This window comes from Notolepis coatsorum (assembly GCF_963971535.1).
Source record: "Notolepis coatsorum genome assembly, chromosome: 3".
NCBI classification, from domain to species: domain Eukaryota; kingdom Metazoa; phylum Chordata; class Actinopteri; order Aulopiformes; family Paralepididae; genus Notolepis; species Notolepis coatsorum.
This window is the reverse complement of record NC_140167.1, coordinates 21,941,210-21,957,883: the sequence shown is the minus strand read 5'-3', so window position 1 is coordinate 21,957,883 and position 16,674 is coordinate 21,941,210. Positions and strand designations below refer to the sequence as shown.

General features: G+C 48.7%; 1 protein-coding gene across 1 annotated transcript in view; it reads right to left on the bottom strand.

Annotated features, from left to right (window-relative positions):
- The window catches only part of rbks (ribokinase), a 66,221-nt gene extending 50,160 nt beyond the window's left edge, over window positions 1-16,061 (bottom strand). Inside the window, exons 1-4 of the mRNA XM_084310074.1 lie at window positions 15,931-16,061; window positions 14,072-14,135; window positions 9,906-9,968; window positions 8,230-8,394 (exon numbers count right to left, since the gene is read on the bottom strand). Of these exons, the coding sequence (XP_084166200.1) occupies window positions 8,230-8,394; window positions 9,906-9,968; window positions 14,072-14,135; window positions 15,931-15,942 (304 nt within the window). The 5' untranslated portion in view covers window positions 15,943-16,061. The remainder of the gene's footprint in view (window positions 1-8,229; window positions 8,395-9,905; window positions 9,969-14,071; window positions 14,136-15,930) is intronic.
- Between the last annotated feature and the right edge of the window lie 613 nt (window positions 16,062-16,674).

The following is a 16,674-nucleotide window of genomic DNA, read 5'->3' as shown; positions in this document are numbered from 1 at the left end:
TCTTTCCTCGAGGGGGTACTGTGGTTCTTACTGCTCGGTACTGATTCTGATTGGTGCATGACAGTCACCGATCTTCTTCCATCGTTTATTCTCCTGGGTCCCTCTCTGGAGCTTGGTGTGCTCCGCACGAACGTATCCAGTCGTAAGCTGCTGACTTCTCTCGCCAGGAAGTCGGCTAGATCGAGGAGGGATGGTTCGGGACCGTTAGGATCACGGTGGTCTCTCTGCCGCCTGAAGCGCTCTTGTCTGGCGGGTGGCAGCTTCTCTAAAATCCTCTCGACGTTAGAGTTGGCGTATAGCTCGTGCATACCCTTTTCTCGTTGCGCTCCCAGCATCCCTACCAGGGACTGCACTTTTATAGACAGGTCGTCTAATGAGCGATTGTCTGTTGCTGGGGGTAGGCGGTCAATATGCCTTATCTCTTGGATTACGTAATCCCATATACGTCCATATCTCTGGTCCAGCGCTGCTAGAGCCGCGGTGTATGGGGTCGTAGAGGTGGCATAGGCTAGCGCTATATTGTGCGCTCGGGGTACTTTCAGGTGCTTCAGTAATATTGCATACTTGTGGCGTTCATCAGCGACATCCACCATCATTGTCTCTAAGCACATCCGGAGCTCCGTGTACTGTGCTCGATTCTCATAGGTGAAGTCTGGAAACGTCGGTGTACCAATGTATGACGCCGTGGATGGCTGATACATCGGCGAGCGTTGGGGGAGAGGCCTCCTAGGCGAGTCTCCTCTTGCGCCTCTCTGTGGGCTGGTACCGGCAGGGTACCATGGCCCGCTGGTCCAGGTGCTATTCCTCGGGGCTGCTCGTGCGTCATGCTCACCCGTGAATAGAGTCGGGGGTCTGTAGCGCAGCGCCGCGGGGGTATAGCCTGGGCTGTACTGGACCTCCTGGTCTGGTGGAGTACTGTGCTGTCGTCGGGCTTGGTTCTCCTCCTCTCCCTCTTCTTCTTCTATCAGGTCCTCTAGATCCTGTAGTCGTTTATTTAGCTTCTCCGCAGTGTATGCCGCTCCTTCCTTGTAGCTGGGTCTCGCTTGGACCGGTCGGGGAAGGGGGTGTGCGGGGGGTATAGGCTTGGTCTGTTGGTCAAGTTCAGGGTCGCTTGCTCGGTTAGGAGACGCTGCCCTTGACTGTTGTCTCGACGAGTTCCTTGAACCCCTGGCGGAGGGAGAGGGTGTTGCCCTGAGGATCAGCTGCTCCATTAGCTGCGCTTGTAACTTGTCGCGCTCGGCTTGTAGTCTGTCGCGCTCGCCCTGTAGTCTGTCGCGCTCGGTTTCGCGCTGGATGAGAGCGAGGTCGCGCTCTGTTTCTCTTTGGGCACCGGCAGCGGCACGCTGGGTGTCTGCTCGGTCTCTTGCCATATTCTCTTCCGTCTGAAGGCGTCTCATCTCCAGGCGTATGCGCTCTTCTTCGCTCCGTTGCTGTGTCTGGAGTCGATCGCGTTCACCCTGAAGTCGATCGCGTTCACCCTGGAGTCGATCGCGTTCGGTAGAGGCTGTCAGGCTGACGAGGAACGCCTGTGATAGCATCCTCTCCGCTTCGCTGGGGGAAGACGGTTGTAGAGGTGAGCCGCTCCTGGCTGTACTCGTTGGGGAGTCCTGGAGCTCTATCTCCTCGGCGCTCTCCTCATCTTGTTCCGTGCAGAGTTCTCTCTCTGTAGGGTTGTCTTCCTCCCGGGGCTGGTCGGGGACTACTTCTTCGGTATTGGCGGGGGGTAAAGGCATGTCAGCTCCCTCCTGGTCCCCACCGTGAGCTTGGTCAGTTACATTAGAACCCACTAGGGCCTCTGTGGTCGGGGTAACCTGGTCGTTAAGGTCAGACATAATTTTACTTTCTACTTTTACCGCGTTTACCGTTTGTCGAAGGCTAGGTAGTTGACTGACAGCGTAATCCTCTAAGTACTGAGGTGTCTGTCGTCTGCGCCGCGGGCGTTCTACGTTAGGAGGACCGTTTCGTGGAGTGTTCATCATAGGCCATTTCAATATTAATAACACTATATTAATATTACACTAGTTACCCTCCGGCTCGAAGGACCAATTGTAACTGAGGGGTACAATTCCCTGACTGTATTGATAAGTATGGTATCATTAAACCACTACCGCTTTATGTACTTTAACTACTGGCCACACAGTACATGATATAGATATGATGAACCCTTTCCCACCATGAAACCAAGTCCACACAAATGTATAAATCGAATATTTAATATATAGCAAAGGGTATATACAACGTTCACTTAATGACATTTATGATTTGAATGCACTTGTAAGGCAAATGAGTATTCGTAGGCAAATCAACATTGAATGTCCAATCTCTGGTTACGCAGGAAGCAAGTATACAACCTGGTTCTTTAGGGAACTATAGCGATGGTACTCAATGATTATAGCTGGATACACTAAAGGGGGTCCCGCTGGTTGTAAGTCAGTAGGGGGGGGGGGGTTAGGAGAGCCGCTGGCGATATCCCATCTGGCCAACGATTTCTTGGGAGAATTCAGAGTGCTGAACACGGTGCCCACAGAACCTTGGTCCACAGATGAATACAGTTGGGCCCTCTTGTAGACGGTAGCTGCCGGTCCACAACGAAGAGACGTGAGGCGACCTCACTCGGGGTAGAGCGCCGTCTCACCTAGACTCCTCTCGGGGGGTAGTTCCAACACTCACCAGTGTTGGCTGTTATCCATGGCATAAATCAAAGCACCCAAAGCAAGTAGATAATCCAAGCCGTGTAGGGCTCGCCGTCGTCCGGGTAAGGTAATCCAATGTGCAGGTCCACTCGTCCTAGCCCAGAACTCCTCGGATGAAAGCACCACACGTGGTCTGCCCAGCCTGGTTAAGACTCTAGATAACGCGAGGAAACGATGGGGGTACTGCTCACTTTATAACTCTAACCGAACGATGCACCATACATAATAGACTATTATTAACTTAATAGAAATACGTCCCACTCGACGGTATAGTGCCAAACTATGACAATTCAACTATTAATCCACACGATGTCTCAATGCCATTCTGAGGCCAAGTTGACCATACTGCACCACACGTGTATCGTGGGTGAGGCTTAACGTCTTGCCACTAGGTTGGAGGGTAAAGAACTAAGGGCTAAGGGACTAAAAGAAAGTTCTACTTTACTTGCGCCATATATATATGCGCTGTGAACAAATAGTACCATTCGTATTTCGGCAGACGTATTCCTACGCGGAACCGGGGCTAGTAACGACATGTTCGTCGGCACGATTGAACTTGAACCAAGGGGCTTGGCTGCTGGCGCCAAGTTCTTGTCCAATGAGAGAATGAAACTATTATGGGCTGTTAGTAGACTAAAGGGATATTCAGTGTATATGTACAAGGAATATACAAGGGATATCAAACGATATACAAATACTATTAAATATATATCCATAAATAAATATATATATATTCGGTTTAATCTGATCCTTCACAACACTAACCCTGTCAAAACAGCAGTCATAGTGTATATTTTCAGCAATACGTTTGTTTACCAATAGGTTAAAGTGTTATTAGTGAAATATTAGTTTTCATATGTCTTTTCATAAATTAGCGAATATCCGCCATTTAGAATGCGCTTTCTTCATTTGTATTTTCATGACACAATTGCATCCTTTATTTTTGTCACTATCTTTTGTTTGTCATGTCATCCCCCCAAAATTATTTTGAGCAGACCTGTCCATGGTGCTGAATCTTTAGACCGAAGTTAGGCACTGTGCCAGTGAAAATATTTTCTGATTTAGGAATATTATTTGTGAAGTTGTATTTAATGTTTAGTTAAGAGAATAGAACCCGCATTCTCATAATACTCCAGAATAAACTTTTCATTGACCGTGTTTCCAGCGTCTACTCCTCATGGACCTGACGAAACGTTATAAATTAAAAGTTTATTCTGGAGCATATGAGTGTGCAGGTTCTATTATCTTTATTGAGATTATTACCTAACCCAGCACCCAAAGGAATGATGTGCGTAGGTTATTTTTCTTACTTTTCATTTAATATTTGGCCTATTTGTATTGTTGGTCACAGAGGTGGAATTCGACAACTTAATTTTGTTGCAGAGACAGCAAAGCATATCATGTGAAATGATGTGTGACTATGTTTTGCCTGACATGTCTGCCCTCATCTGCTCACACATGAGGCAGGTGGGCAGGTGGCTCCTGTCGGGGTCTTCATCTCCGTGCTCCTCAGGATGCAGATCCACATCCATGGGCATACCGGCTCTCAGGACAATGATCCGGCATACTTTGGGGGGACTATATAGCATTGCCCCACCACTATGATCCAGGCATCTAAACCGGCTTTTTAAGATCATCAGGCAGACAGGGCCTCCTCCTCCTGATGGAGGGGGGAGGGGAAGCCATGAGGAGGCGAGCTAGGAGAGATAGGCTGCACACAACCACGAGAGATAGAAAGGCTAGTGCTTTTGCTAGGATTTTATAGTCTGCATTTAAAAGGGAGATAGGGCGGTAGGAGCTGCAATCAGATTGGTCTTTACCCAGTTTTAATAGCAAGGTTATAGAAGCCTCAGTGAGAGTTGGAGGAAGAGCCCCCCGGTCCAGAGAGTCATTGAAATTTTTTAACAGGAGGGGGGTTAATTTATTGATGATTTTCTTAGCTTTCCTTAGACCTCTAAAGACTTTAAATTTGTTTAAATCTGTACGAATTAATAAACCAGCCTTCCGATATGAAATGACGACTCCACTTACGTTCTTTTCCCGATGCATACGGGGGAGAGAGAAAGTGTTTTAGCCAAATTAGATGCTTGCAGCACTAAAAGGTTCGCTGGCATGTAAATGTATACGCACCATGGATAATTAAAGGTTATTATGCTTTTAAACGTTTAAATACAATTTTAATAGATGCAATAATTTTGTATTCATTTATATTTAACCAAGAACATCCTGTAACAAGCACTGCCCCCCCCCCCCCCCCCCCCCCCCACCTCCGTTCTGGAATCGAACCCAGTGCATTTCACATACAAAAAAATTAAATAGTCGGTTACTGACACTGTGCAGGGCAGGATTATGCAGTGTGAGAGCAGCTCCGTTTGCCTGGCTGTGATATACAAGAGATTGAATCTTGGTGAGGTGCTAAGCTACTACTGTACTAATAGATGTGTCAGTCCCAGCCTCCCCCCCACCAAACCCCCCCCCCCCCCCCCCCCCCGCTTTGCTTTCCCATTCCAGGTGTGAGTGAAACCACACACACGCACACGCACACACACACACACACACACACACACACACACACACACACACACACACACACACACACACACACACACACACACACACACACACACACACACAGCTGTTGGAACAGATGTGGCGACACTGTGATCCTGCAGGCTCTGAGTCACGTCTGGTGTGTGTTGTCTGCATCTCACAATCCTGGGTTCAACAAGGCTAATCACACACGTGCATGTGTGTACACACACACACACACACACACACACACACACACACACGTGCGCAGAAATTACTGTATAGTAAGATCTCTGGCAGATTTTTAGGACAGACAGCTGTCTTGTTTTTTTATGGAAGCTTCAGAAAAGAGAGTGGGGGAAACGAGAGAGCAGGAGAGGGAGGAAAAATAAACATCAGACACACACACACACACACACACAATGACAGAGATGAGTCACCGTCGAGTTTATAAAGGCTCTAATCGCATCTGGTGAGAACTATAAAAGACACCTCCACTTGGCCTAACCATTACCGTTCTACACGACCAACACTAGACGAAGAAACAACCACATCGACACACAGTAGTCTTCTCATCAAATATGAGAACAGGATCATCTCCTTTAAGAACTGTGTAACTTTGGGGGAATCATTCTCTGCAGCGGCCGTGGTTCGACAGTGTAGCAGTACCATTGTGCGTAAGCTGAGTGGGCGGGTACTTCCTCCTCATTACCGGAAAAAAAAACTCACGTCATTAATCCCTTGTCGCCAAACCCATTAGCACCCGTTCTCTCCCGAGAGTGCCGCTCACGCAACTCCCTGCCACAGTGACACAGAGAGGTGGCGTCTTAGCTCGGTCCAGGCGGTGTGATGCGTGTGTGATGTGTGTGTGTGTGTGGCGTGTACAGTGAGCGAGGAGGATCTCTGGAGAGAATATGGCGCTTCCGCGAGACCATCTGGGTGTCCCATCTGCAAAGCTGCCACACGCCGCAGACTTTTCTCTCCCTCTCTCTCTCTCTGGCATCTCACCGGCATCTCACCGCCGCGCACGCTCGCGTGATTGCGACGACCCCCCCCCCCCTGACAACGAGGCCGGATGACGGGAGGCTCTGAGTTTACGTGGAGGGTTTTCTAATAATAAATAGTCATTAAAGTCGGGGTGTCTGAATCCAAAGGGACCCTCTTCTCTGAAAAGAATGGGGAGAGTTAGTGATTCATGTGTAAACAAATGGGTATCCCCACCCCAAAAAATAAGAGATGAGAATGGAGATGCGTCTTCGTTCCCTAGTTGATACGAGGACCAACACTGGGCAATATGAGTCTTACTTGTATTTGCAGTGTTTTGTGGCTGTAATATGTTAGTACACATTGGTAATGTTTGGAAAATTGTTAAAGGCCCCATGAAATCTGTTATAATGTGGGTTACTTTTCATTCAGGCAGTCAGACCTTCACCTGCAGGGTCCTATGCGGGTCCTACTTAGGTAGGATAATGAGTAACAGCTGTGCATTGCAATGGACCTGTATTGCACTTGTATTGCAGCTTGAAATAAAGATCACAAAAGAGCATTCGGACTGGACCTTTACATTAGGATAAACTAAACTTGGAGTTGGCTAGCCGAACGGTAGAGAATGACGACGTATGGGAAAATAGATGTTTATGTTCTTTCATCACACATGTCTGGCACTGATTGTCACTTATACGCCAATATCTGTCCCAAAAATGACCAAAAAGTAGTTTTGCAGGTATTAACTCATTCACGGCCAACCACGACTATAGTCGGGTTATCTCGCCAACCGTTGAGCGCCAAAACCCGAGTATAGTCTGGTTTTCTATCGTTTTCATCGTTTTTTTCTTTTGTTCGGTATTAATCACCTACAAAATTCGAGTTTTATTCGATAATGCAGTCCTTGAACCATTGACCTCTAAAGGTAAAAGTGGTATGTGGTCCAGTTATGCTGCTCTGATTACATTCAACAACTCTGAAGTTGACAGGCTTCAAATTTGAAAGTATATCATCTTCATCAATTCTTGACAGGTCTGCTATGCAAAATATTTGTCTTCAAAGTAACTAGTAGTTTCAACTCAGCTGATAGAGTTGTACCCTTCCTGATGACTTGTCGTACAGAACTTGTAAGTCGCTTTGGATAAAAGCGTCAGCTAAATGACTAAATGTAAATGTAGTAGTTGATGGGTTCAGAAAAATTTACTGGAGTAAAACGTACAATATTTATGGAGTAAACGTATAAAGTTCCCTAAAATGAAAATACTCACGTAAAGTACCTCATAATTATACTTAAGTACAGTACTTAAGTAAAAATACTTAGTTACTTTCCACCACTGCCGAAAAGACACATTTGAATTGCCTTGTGTACAATTACAACAAAGTAATCTTCTTATTTTTATTTTTTTTATCTATTCCCCCCCCCCCTTTTTTTCCGTATTTTTCTCCCATCCCAATTTTTGTCGTTATGCCAATTCCCTTCCTGGTCGTTGCGCGCATTTTCCCCCTACTGTCGGCCTGGGGAGGGAGAAGACTACCACATGCCTTCCTCCGATACATGTGGAGTCAGCCAGCCGCTTCTTTTCACCTGACAGCGAGGACTCTCACTGGGGGAATGTAACATGTGGGAGGATCACACTATCTCCCCCAGATCCCTTCCCTGCTGAACAGGCGCCCCGACCGACCAGTAGGAGTCGCTGTTTACAACGACCAGGACACATACCCCACCGGCTTCCCACCCGCTAACACTGCCAATTGTGTTAGTCGGGACGACCGACCAAGCCGGAGGTACCACTGACAGCTGGATTCGATCCCAGAGTCTCTGCGGTGGTAGGCGAGCGCTTAGTCCACTGCGCTACCCTGCCACCCAGTAATCGTCTTCTTCCAACCTGAAACCTGTTCCAGGGTCCCAATATTGTCAATTGAAGGCAGGTTGTTCGTTCAGTTATGAAAATACCATAGAGATAGAAGCTTTCACACCACTGTTGAATGAACACAGGAGGGCAATGCTGTGACAGACACTGACCGTTGTTCTCCTGCGCCAAGCGGAGCGCCCGCAAGGACGTCTCCGTGCTGATTTCCAGCTGGCACACCAGCACCTTAGTCTGACGGAGGGCTGGCAGTGCCCGCTGTAGCTCCTCTCCGCCCAGCAGCAAGTTGGCACCGGCCACGATCACGATGGCATTCTCCCCTGCCATGATGGAAACGGGGGACACACAAACCGAAAACGGGACAATGGTGAGAACACAACAGCTGGCAACGCGCTGATGTGAGAGTACGCAGGAGTATGTAATTAGACTAATTACGACCACATGACGTAAGAGACTATCATGTGTTTTTATATTGTTTCTATGAATGGTGAGCATGGAGCCACAGGGGTCTCATCTTAGCCTAGCTTAGCTTACGTTAGCCTAGCTTAGCACAATGAATGGAAGCGGACATGGCCGGTAAGCCTAGGCATTGTCCAACTAACACCTCTCCCGAAGGCTAACCGGCCTTGTCCGCTTCCATTCATTGTGCTAAGCTAGGCTAACATGCAGCCAGATAGCTTTCTACTGAACACACAGAGAGGAAACTGGTATCTATCTTCTTGTCTCTCTCTGGAGAAGACGGTAAGCTAATTTCCCAAAATGTTGGCGTGTTCCTTTAAGTGCCATTATATTTTATAATCAAATGAAAAGGTCTCTGTGAGTTCTGCTTAAAGGCACACGCCAACATTATGGGAAATGTGCTCACCATCTTCTCCAGAGACGGACAAGAATCCTCTCTGTGCATTCAGTAGAAAGCTATCCGGCTGCAAGCTAGCCTAGCTTAGCTTAGCACAAATTAATGGAAGCGGATACGGACCAGCTAGCCTAGCTGTTGGCCAAAAATACCTCTGTTGTTGTTTTAAGCTAAACATAAATGGTTGTTTGTCGAGGAAATAGCTCCAACCGTGTATCTGCTTCTGCTTGGAAGTTTGTTACAAACTTTGTTGGAACTTACTTTGTTATTTCTACACGTGATACAACATACAGAACAATGTGTAAATAAGACAGTTTTGGAGTTGTTGACGGAGCTAGGCTAGCCGTGGTAACCTGCCTAGTGCCTAGAGTTCTTATGCTAAGCTAGGCTAGCGTGCAACCGGATCTCTCTCTCTGTACTGGACGCAGCAACAACAATTTCCCAAAATGTTGGAGCGTTCCTACACATGCTGTCCAAAAGTTACTTAAAGTCATTCAATCTTCTGCTAACAATTGTATCATTAAACATCTAATAAAATCAACTAATTATAGCATGCGTGAGTGTACTACTACTCTTTTATTTGCTTTTCTTTTAAAAGCATTTCCTGTATGTCACAGTGAAATGGTACTAATGGTGTGTGTGTGTGTGTGTGTGTGTGTGTGTGTGTATGTGTATGTGTGTACATCTGATTATTCCAGTCACTTAGACCAGGGTTGAGTGAATGAAATGAGGGTGCATGAGTGTGCTAGTGAGATGGAGAGAAAGAGAGAGAGAGAAATAGCCTGTGTTTATAGGTACATGTGAATTTGTGTGTGTGTGTGTGTGTGTGTGTGTGTGTGTGTGTGTGTGTGTGTGTGTGTGTGTGTGTGTGTGTGTGTGTGTGTGTGTGTGTGTGTGTGTGTGTGTGTGTGTGAAATGAATATTTAAAGGGCTTTTAGGATCTCAGCAGGCTAGTAGGCTGGTATCTGAAGTGGTTACCTGCGTCATTGACTATAATGGAGGCAGCTCCGGTGGCTGCATCACAAGTCTGCCCCACAAATTCTAGAGAGAGAGAGAGAGAGAGAGAGAGAGAGAGAGAGAGAGAGAGAGAGAGAGAGAGAGAGAGAGAGAGAGAGAGAGAGAGAGAGAGAGAGAGAGAGAGAGAGAGAGAGAGAGAGAGAGACATTCATACATAATATTCCTTCCCCTGTCTCTTCTCCTGCCTACCCATCCTCTCTGCGCCCCTCTCCAGTGTTGGGAAAGTTCACTTTCTACATGAACTAGTTTAGTTCACAGTTCACAAATCTTAAAATGAACTAGTTCAGTTCATAGTTCATAATTCAAAACTAAAGTTCAGGGTTTCAAAAATGAACTAGTTTATAGTTATTTTTTCAATACGTTGCTGCAAGCTATTATTTGTCAAAATTATTGCCACAACCCATATAGAACCACAGACAGCAATCAGAATACTGGCATTTCCATCACACTGTGATTATTTATCAGTGTTTCCCCTACCATTGCCTTGAAGGGGCGGCCCGCGTTGCGTGTAATGAGTCTCTCTCTCCGCGCACAACATGCACACACCGAAACCTTTCGGTGTGTGTGTGCGCCCGTCCCAAATCTGGCACACTTTTGAACAAAGTTATACTGTGATAGAGTGCCGAGAATGAACGCGTTCACAATTACGTTCATCTAGCGGAAATACAGTACGTTCAGTTCACGTTCGCCCAAAATATGAACGAGTTCATAAACGATCGTTCATTGAACGTACATCACTGCCCTTCTCCCTCCTGCCTCTTCCCCTGCCTACCCGTCCTCTCTGCGCCCGTCTCCCTCCTGCCTCTTCCCCTGCCTACCCGTCCTCTCTGCGCCCGTCTCCCTCCTGCCTCTTCCCCTGCCTACCCGTCCTCTCTGCGCCCCTCTCCCTCCTGCCTCTTCCCCTGCCTACCCGTCCTCTCTGCGCCCCTCTCCCTCCTGCCTCTTCCCCTGCCTACCCGTCCTCTCTGCGCCCGTCTCCCTCCTGCCTCTTCCCCTGCCTACCCGTCCTCTCTGCGCCCCTCTCCCTCCTGCCTCTTCCCCTGCCTACCCGTCCTCTCTGCGCCCCTCTCCCTCCTGCCTCTTCCCCTGCCTACCTGTCCTCTCTGCGCCCGTCTCCCTCCTGCCTCTTCCCCTGCCTACCCGTCCTCTCTGCGCCCGTCTCCCTCCTGCCTCTTCCCCTGCCTACCCGTCCTCTCTGCGCCCCTCTCCCTCCTGCCTCTTCCCCTGCCTACCTGTCCTCTCTGCTCCCCTCTCCCTCCTGCCTCTTCCCCTGCCTACCCGTCCTCTCTGCGCCCGTCTTCTCTCCTGCCTCTTCCCCTGCCTACCCGTCCTCTCTGCTCCCCTCTCCCTCCTGCCTCTTCCCCTGCCTACCCGTCCTCTCTGCTCCCCTCTCCCTCCTGCCTCTTCCCCTGCCTACCCGTCCTCTCTGCTCCCCTCTCCCTCCTGCCTCTTCCCCTGCCTACCCGTCCTCTCTGCTCCCGTCTCCCTCCTGCCTCTTCCCCTGCCTACCCGTCCTCTCTGCGCCCGTCTCCCTCCTGCCTCTTCCCCTGCCTACCTGTCCTCTCTGCGCCCGTCTCCCTCCTGCCTCTTCCCCTGCCTACCCGTCCTCTCTGCGCCCGTCTCCCTCCTGCCTCTTCCCCTGCCTACCCGTCCTCTCTGCGCCCCTCTCCCTCCTGCCTCTTCCCCTGCCTACCCGTCCTCTCTGCTCCCCTCTCCCTCCTGCCTCTTCCCCTGCCTACCCGTCCTCTCTGCTCCCCTCTCCCTCCTGCCTCTTCCCCTGCCTACCCGTCCTCTCTGCTCCCCTCTCCCTCCTGCCTCTTCCCCTGCCTACCCGTCCTCTCTGCTCCCCTCTCCCTCCTGCCTCTTCCCCTGCCTACCCGTCCTCTCTGCTCCCGTCTCCCTCCTGCCTCTTCCCCTGCCTACCTGTCCTCTCTGCTCCCCTCTCCCTCCTGCCTCTTCCCCTGCCTACCCGTCCTCTCTGCTCCCCTCTCCCTCCTGCCTCTTCCCCTGCCTACCTGTCCTCTCTGCGCCCCTCTCCCTCCTGCCTCTTCCCCTGCCTACCCGTCCTCTCTGCGCCCGTCTCCCTCCTGCCTCTTCCCCTGCCTACCCGTCCTCTCTGCGCCCCTCTCCCTCCTGCCTCTTCCCCTGCCTACCCGTCCTCTCTGCGCCCCTCTCCCTCCTGCCTCTTCCCCTGCCTACCTGTCCTCTCTGCGCCCGTCTCCCTCCTGCCTCTTCCCCTGCCTACCTGTCCTCTCTGCGCCCGTCTCCCTCCTGCCTCTTCCCCTGCCTACCCGTCCTCTCTGCGCCCGTCTCCCTCCTGCCTCTTCCCCTGCCTACCCGTCCTCTCTGCGCCCCTCTCCCTCCTGCCTCTTCCCCTGCCTACCCGTCCTCTCTGCTCCCCTCTCCCTCCTGCCTCTTCCCCTGCCTACCCGTCCTCTCTGCGCCCCTCTCCCTCCTGCCTCTTCCCCTGCCTACCCGTCCTCTCTGCTCCCCTCTCCCTCCTGCCTCTTCCCCTGCCTACCCGTCCTCTCTGCTCCCGTCTCCCTCCTGCCTCTTCCCCTGCCTACCTGTCCTCTCTGCTCCCCTCTCCCTCCTGCCTCTTCCCCTGCCTACCCGTCCTCTCTGCTCCCCTCTCCCTCCTGCCTCTTCCCCTGCCTACCTGTCCTCTCTGCGCCCCTCTCCCTCCTGCCTCTTCCCCTGCCTACCCGTCCTCTCTGCGCCCGTCTCCCTCCTGCTCCACCACCACGCACTCTGACACCTCTTGCACGATCCCCGATTGACACCTGCCTCTTGCTCCATTTTTCACGTAGAAACAGTGCTTTGGAATCCTTAGCATTTATATATGTTTGTGAATATAGTGTTCACAATTTACAGCATGTGTTCTCCGTTACTCTTCAAATGTGTTGAAGGGAGGTTACTCACTCCAATCACCCATCATGCTGGCCTTGTTTTTTGTAGAAACGCAATGCTCGTTGTACATAGTATTTTGCATGCAATGATTTACCCAATGAACAACTGTATCAATGAGAATGGGAAATGTACATAGCCAATTGGAAGAAAAAAAACTGTTTTGACTGGAATGCGAAAGTGGAATGAGAATTGCTCATCTAGACTGACAACTGTGTTTAGTGTGTTGAATTCTACACACAATGATACGTGAAATCATGCCTTGGCCAATTGCCTTAATGGTGTGGGATTTTGAGGCACTGTCAAGAGAATGAGGTTAGAGTTCCATGAAATGCATCCAAGCGGTTGAGAACCAGCGTAACTGGACCTGTGACCTTTAGAGGTCAATGCATCGAGGACTGAACGCTCCCAAGCACTGACATACCACAATGTCATACAGAAGGTGTACTTTTACTTTTGACACTTAAGAACAGTGAATATTAAATACTTTTATACTTTCCCTTGGGTAGAACATGTTGAATGGAAGACTTTTACTTTACTTTTACCAGAGTAAAACTACTATAATATAGTAGTTTTACATAATTATAAAAAAAATTTAATGGAAGACTTTTAAGTAAAGTAAAGGTTTATTATCTAGATAGTATCTATCTAAAAAAGACATTATCTAGTCTTTCTATTTTTACTTAAGTAAAAATTTTTTCTGCAATGTTTTCCACCACTGGAGAGATGCCAGACGGCATAAGTTGAACGTGTGTATTTGTTTTTCTTTCGAACAAAATTACTTCATTGCTTTCTTGTTCTTGGAAGTTAAGGGTTAAGGCAAGACTTTGTGTGATTTCAGAGTTGAAAACTTTTGATGCAACTTCCACCAGACACACCGAGTATAAGACAACAAATCGACACACTGCGAATACACTTTCACCTCAGGTCAGTGCTGTGAAGATAGAATAGGCCTCAAACATCTCCGGTCTGAAATGTACCGCAGAAACATCTTTTCGGCAAAAGACCTCGACCCCCCCCCCCTGAAGAAACCTGAAAATATTTAGCTCTTTTACATTTCATCAACAAAGAAACTTTTACCAGCGTTGGTACCCTTTGTACCGAGGAAATCTTTCGAGAGGGGGGGGGGCTTCGCTCTTGTTCAAAATAACCTTTGTGCTGCTCAGAGTGAAAACGGCAACTGTTTTGGCGTATGATGAGAAAACAACAGCCTGTCTCACCTGTGTGAACGCCGTTGGCCATGAAATTCTGGATATAGTTGTCTCCAAAGAAGTCTTTACCGACCTAGAACAAAAAAATTTAAACGCAAAACGATTAAAAGGAAGAAAAACAGTCAAGCGGGGTCAGACTTGGTTAGCGGCAACTTCTCGACTGGCTTCGACTCTCTGGTACCGCTCCCGGCATGCTGGCACCGTGCCGCCGCCATGAAAGACGTGTAAACGAACACACACACACACACACACAGTCAACGCACACACGTACACATACACATACATGACCAAGCTGCGCCAAGCCTTGAAGATACATGACCCCACCCCAACGCCTCTTCGGGTCCACCTTCCCGCTGTTTCTGCCATACCCCCAGTAACCTCTTCCCTTCATCCACACAAGGATGTCCACATCTAAAATGAGTCCGGGGTGGCGGGATGGGGGTCCCCACCTTGCTCCGGGGCGCCCGCTTCGATCCCACACGTTTCCCAGAAAACGTGCCAAAACGCAGGACGCCCTAGCCGCCGGTGAAGTTTTGGGTTGCGCTCGGTTAGTGGCTGCTTGGCCCCCGTTTCTCTTTGAAGAGCGGCCTTCCGTCTTGGATCTTTTTCGACAAGCCTGGGCATCTATTTTTGGGCCTCTCTCCCCGTGCCCGGAGAGCTACTCCCGCGCCGGCTGCTATTGATCAGGCCTCTTTGTTCTGACAGAGGTGGGGCTCTCGCGCTTTGGTGCTCGGGTCGGGGGGGTCGCTCCGTGCCTACAGATGGGAGACTCGGTGCTCTATAGGGGAATAGGCCTGTTTGAAGAGAGGGAAGCGTGGGTGGGCGTATGCATGCGGTACAGTATTGATCAAGAGAGGTGCCGTGGTACTTACACGACTGACTGGGTTACAGAGGGCTGGAGGGTTTACACCGGGAGGCTTCGCTTGGTTAGCGGACTACGGTACATTTGCGTAGACTATCGGGTTATCCGGAGCCGGCGTTACTGGGAGCGCAGCGGTAAAAGTGAAAAGTGTCTCGCTCCATTCGTGCACAAAGTTTCACTACAACGCACAAGCCGCCATCGTTGTTACAGTGAGATCAAGACTGCAGTCGAGCCCCAAACCCAAGACCAGAGAACATGAGAAGTTCAAAACAAAAGAAGAAAATAAGGGAGCGCAAGTTTTTAATATTGCAATATTAACGTTACACCACTAGGGAATACATTTATACATTCTCGAAGCAGCGGGAAACGTGAATCGTGTCAGAAGAAACGCTTCATTGATCGCCACAGGAAACAAAATTCAATCACACACATCCAAACAAAATATATACATTATGCAAGATTCAGAGCGATCCCATTGCCAATATTATTTCAACGTTTAATCTTGAGAAAAGCCAATGTGGTTGAAACGTCCGAATGAACGGCAACGGGAGCCTTCTGACAGGTTGACCACAGGAACCACAGGAGATCAATCTGTCTGAAATCAAGACGGATCCAGCAGAAATGAGGATAGACTCAGAAAAGACCTGTCTCAAGAACTACAACAATGGCATGCATACATACAGTACAAATACACACACACACACACACACACACACACATACAAACATGTCAGGAACATTGTATGGTTGTGTATTTAGGTTTCAGCTTTTAATTCTAGTGCTCCAAACTCATTGAACGATCTTCAACACACCCTAAAGATCGATACTCGAATAACCTTTGGACAATTTAGGACCGTGATCACACCACTCTGTTTCAGTGTGTAACTGTTTTAACTGATCATTATTCTTTGTCTATATCCCTCGACATCATTGTAAATGAGGATAACCTCAATGATCTATCGAGCTTTAAATGAAGGTTTGGATCTGAATGTATGAACTTCCAATACCTTGCAGACCATAGCGGTCCTGGCCCCCAGTCTGGCGGCTTGTATGCACTGGTTGGCCCCCTTGCCTCCAAATCCGATGAAGAACTTGTGGCCGTGGATGGTTTCCCCAGCCTTGGGAAGCCTCGGCGCCTGGTGAGAGAGCAGAGAGAGAAGAGAGAGAGAGAGAGAGAGAGAGAGAGAGAGAGAGAGAGAGAGAGAGAGAGAGAGAGAGAGAGAGAGAGAGAGAGAGAGAGAGAGAGAGAGAGAGAGAGAGAGAGACTAACTGAACACAGTCAAACACACTACAGATGCACCCCTTTGATGGTATTTCCATTATTTTCTGGTCACTGCAACCAAAAGATGACAGAACCAAGTTCAGGTTCAAGTTTGGTTTTATTTGTGACACATAGTATAACGTGTACATTACAGTGAAATGCTTGGTTCTGTATGAGCCCCTGAGAACGTGCTTCATACAGTAAAAAGGTCAAAAGAAGAATAAAGTCCCAACACTACAAATATACAATATACAACTAAAGTACAACCTAAAGTACAATGAGTAGAAATGCAGACATTGTGTGTTAAATCTGCATCATGACAAATAAAGACTTCTTCTTCTTCTTCTTCTTCTTCTTCTTCTTCTTCTTCTTCTTCTTCTTCTTCTTCTTCTTCTTCTTCTTCTTCTTCTTCTTCTTCTTCTTCTTCTTCTTCTTCTTCTTCTTCTTCTTCTTCTTCTTCTTCTTCTTCTTCTTCTTCTTCTTCTTCTTC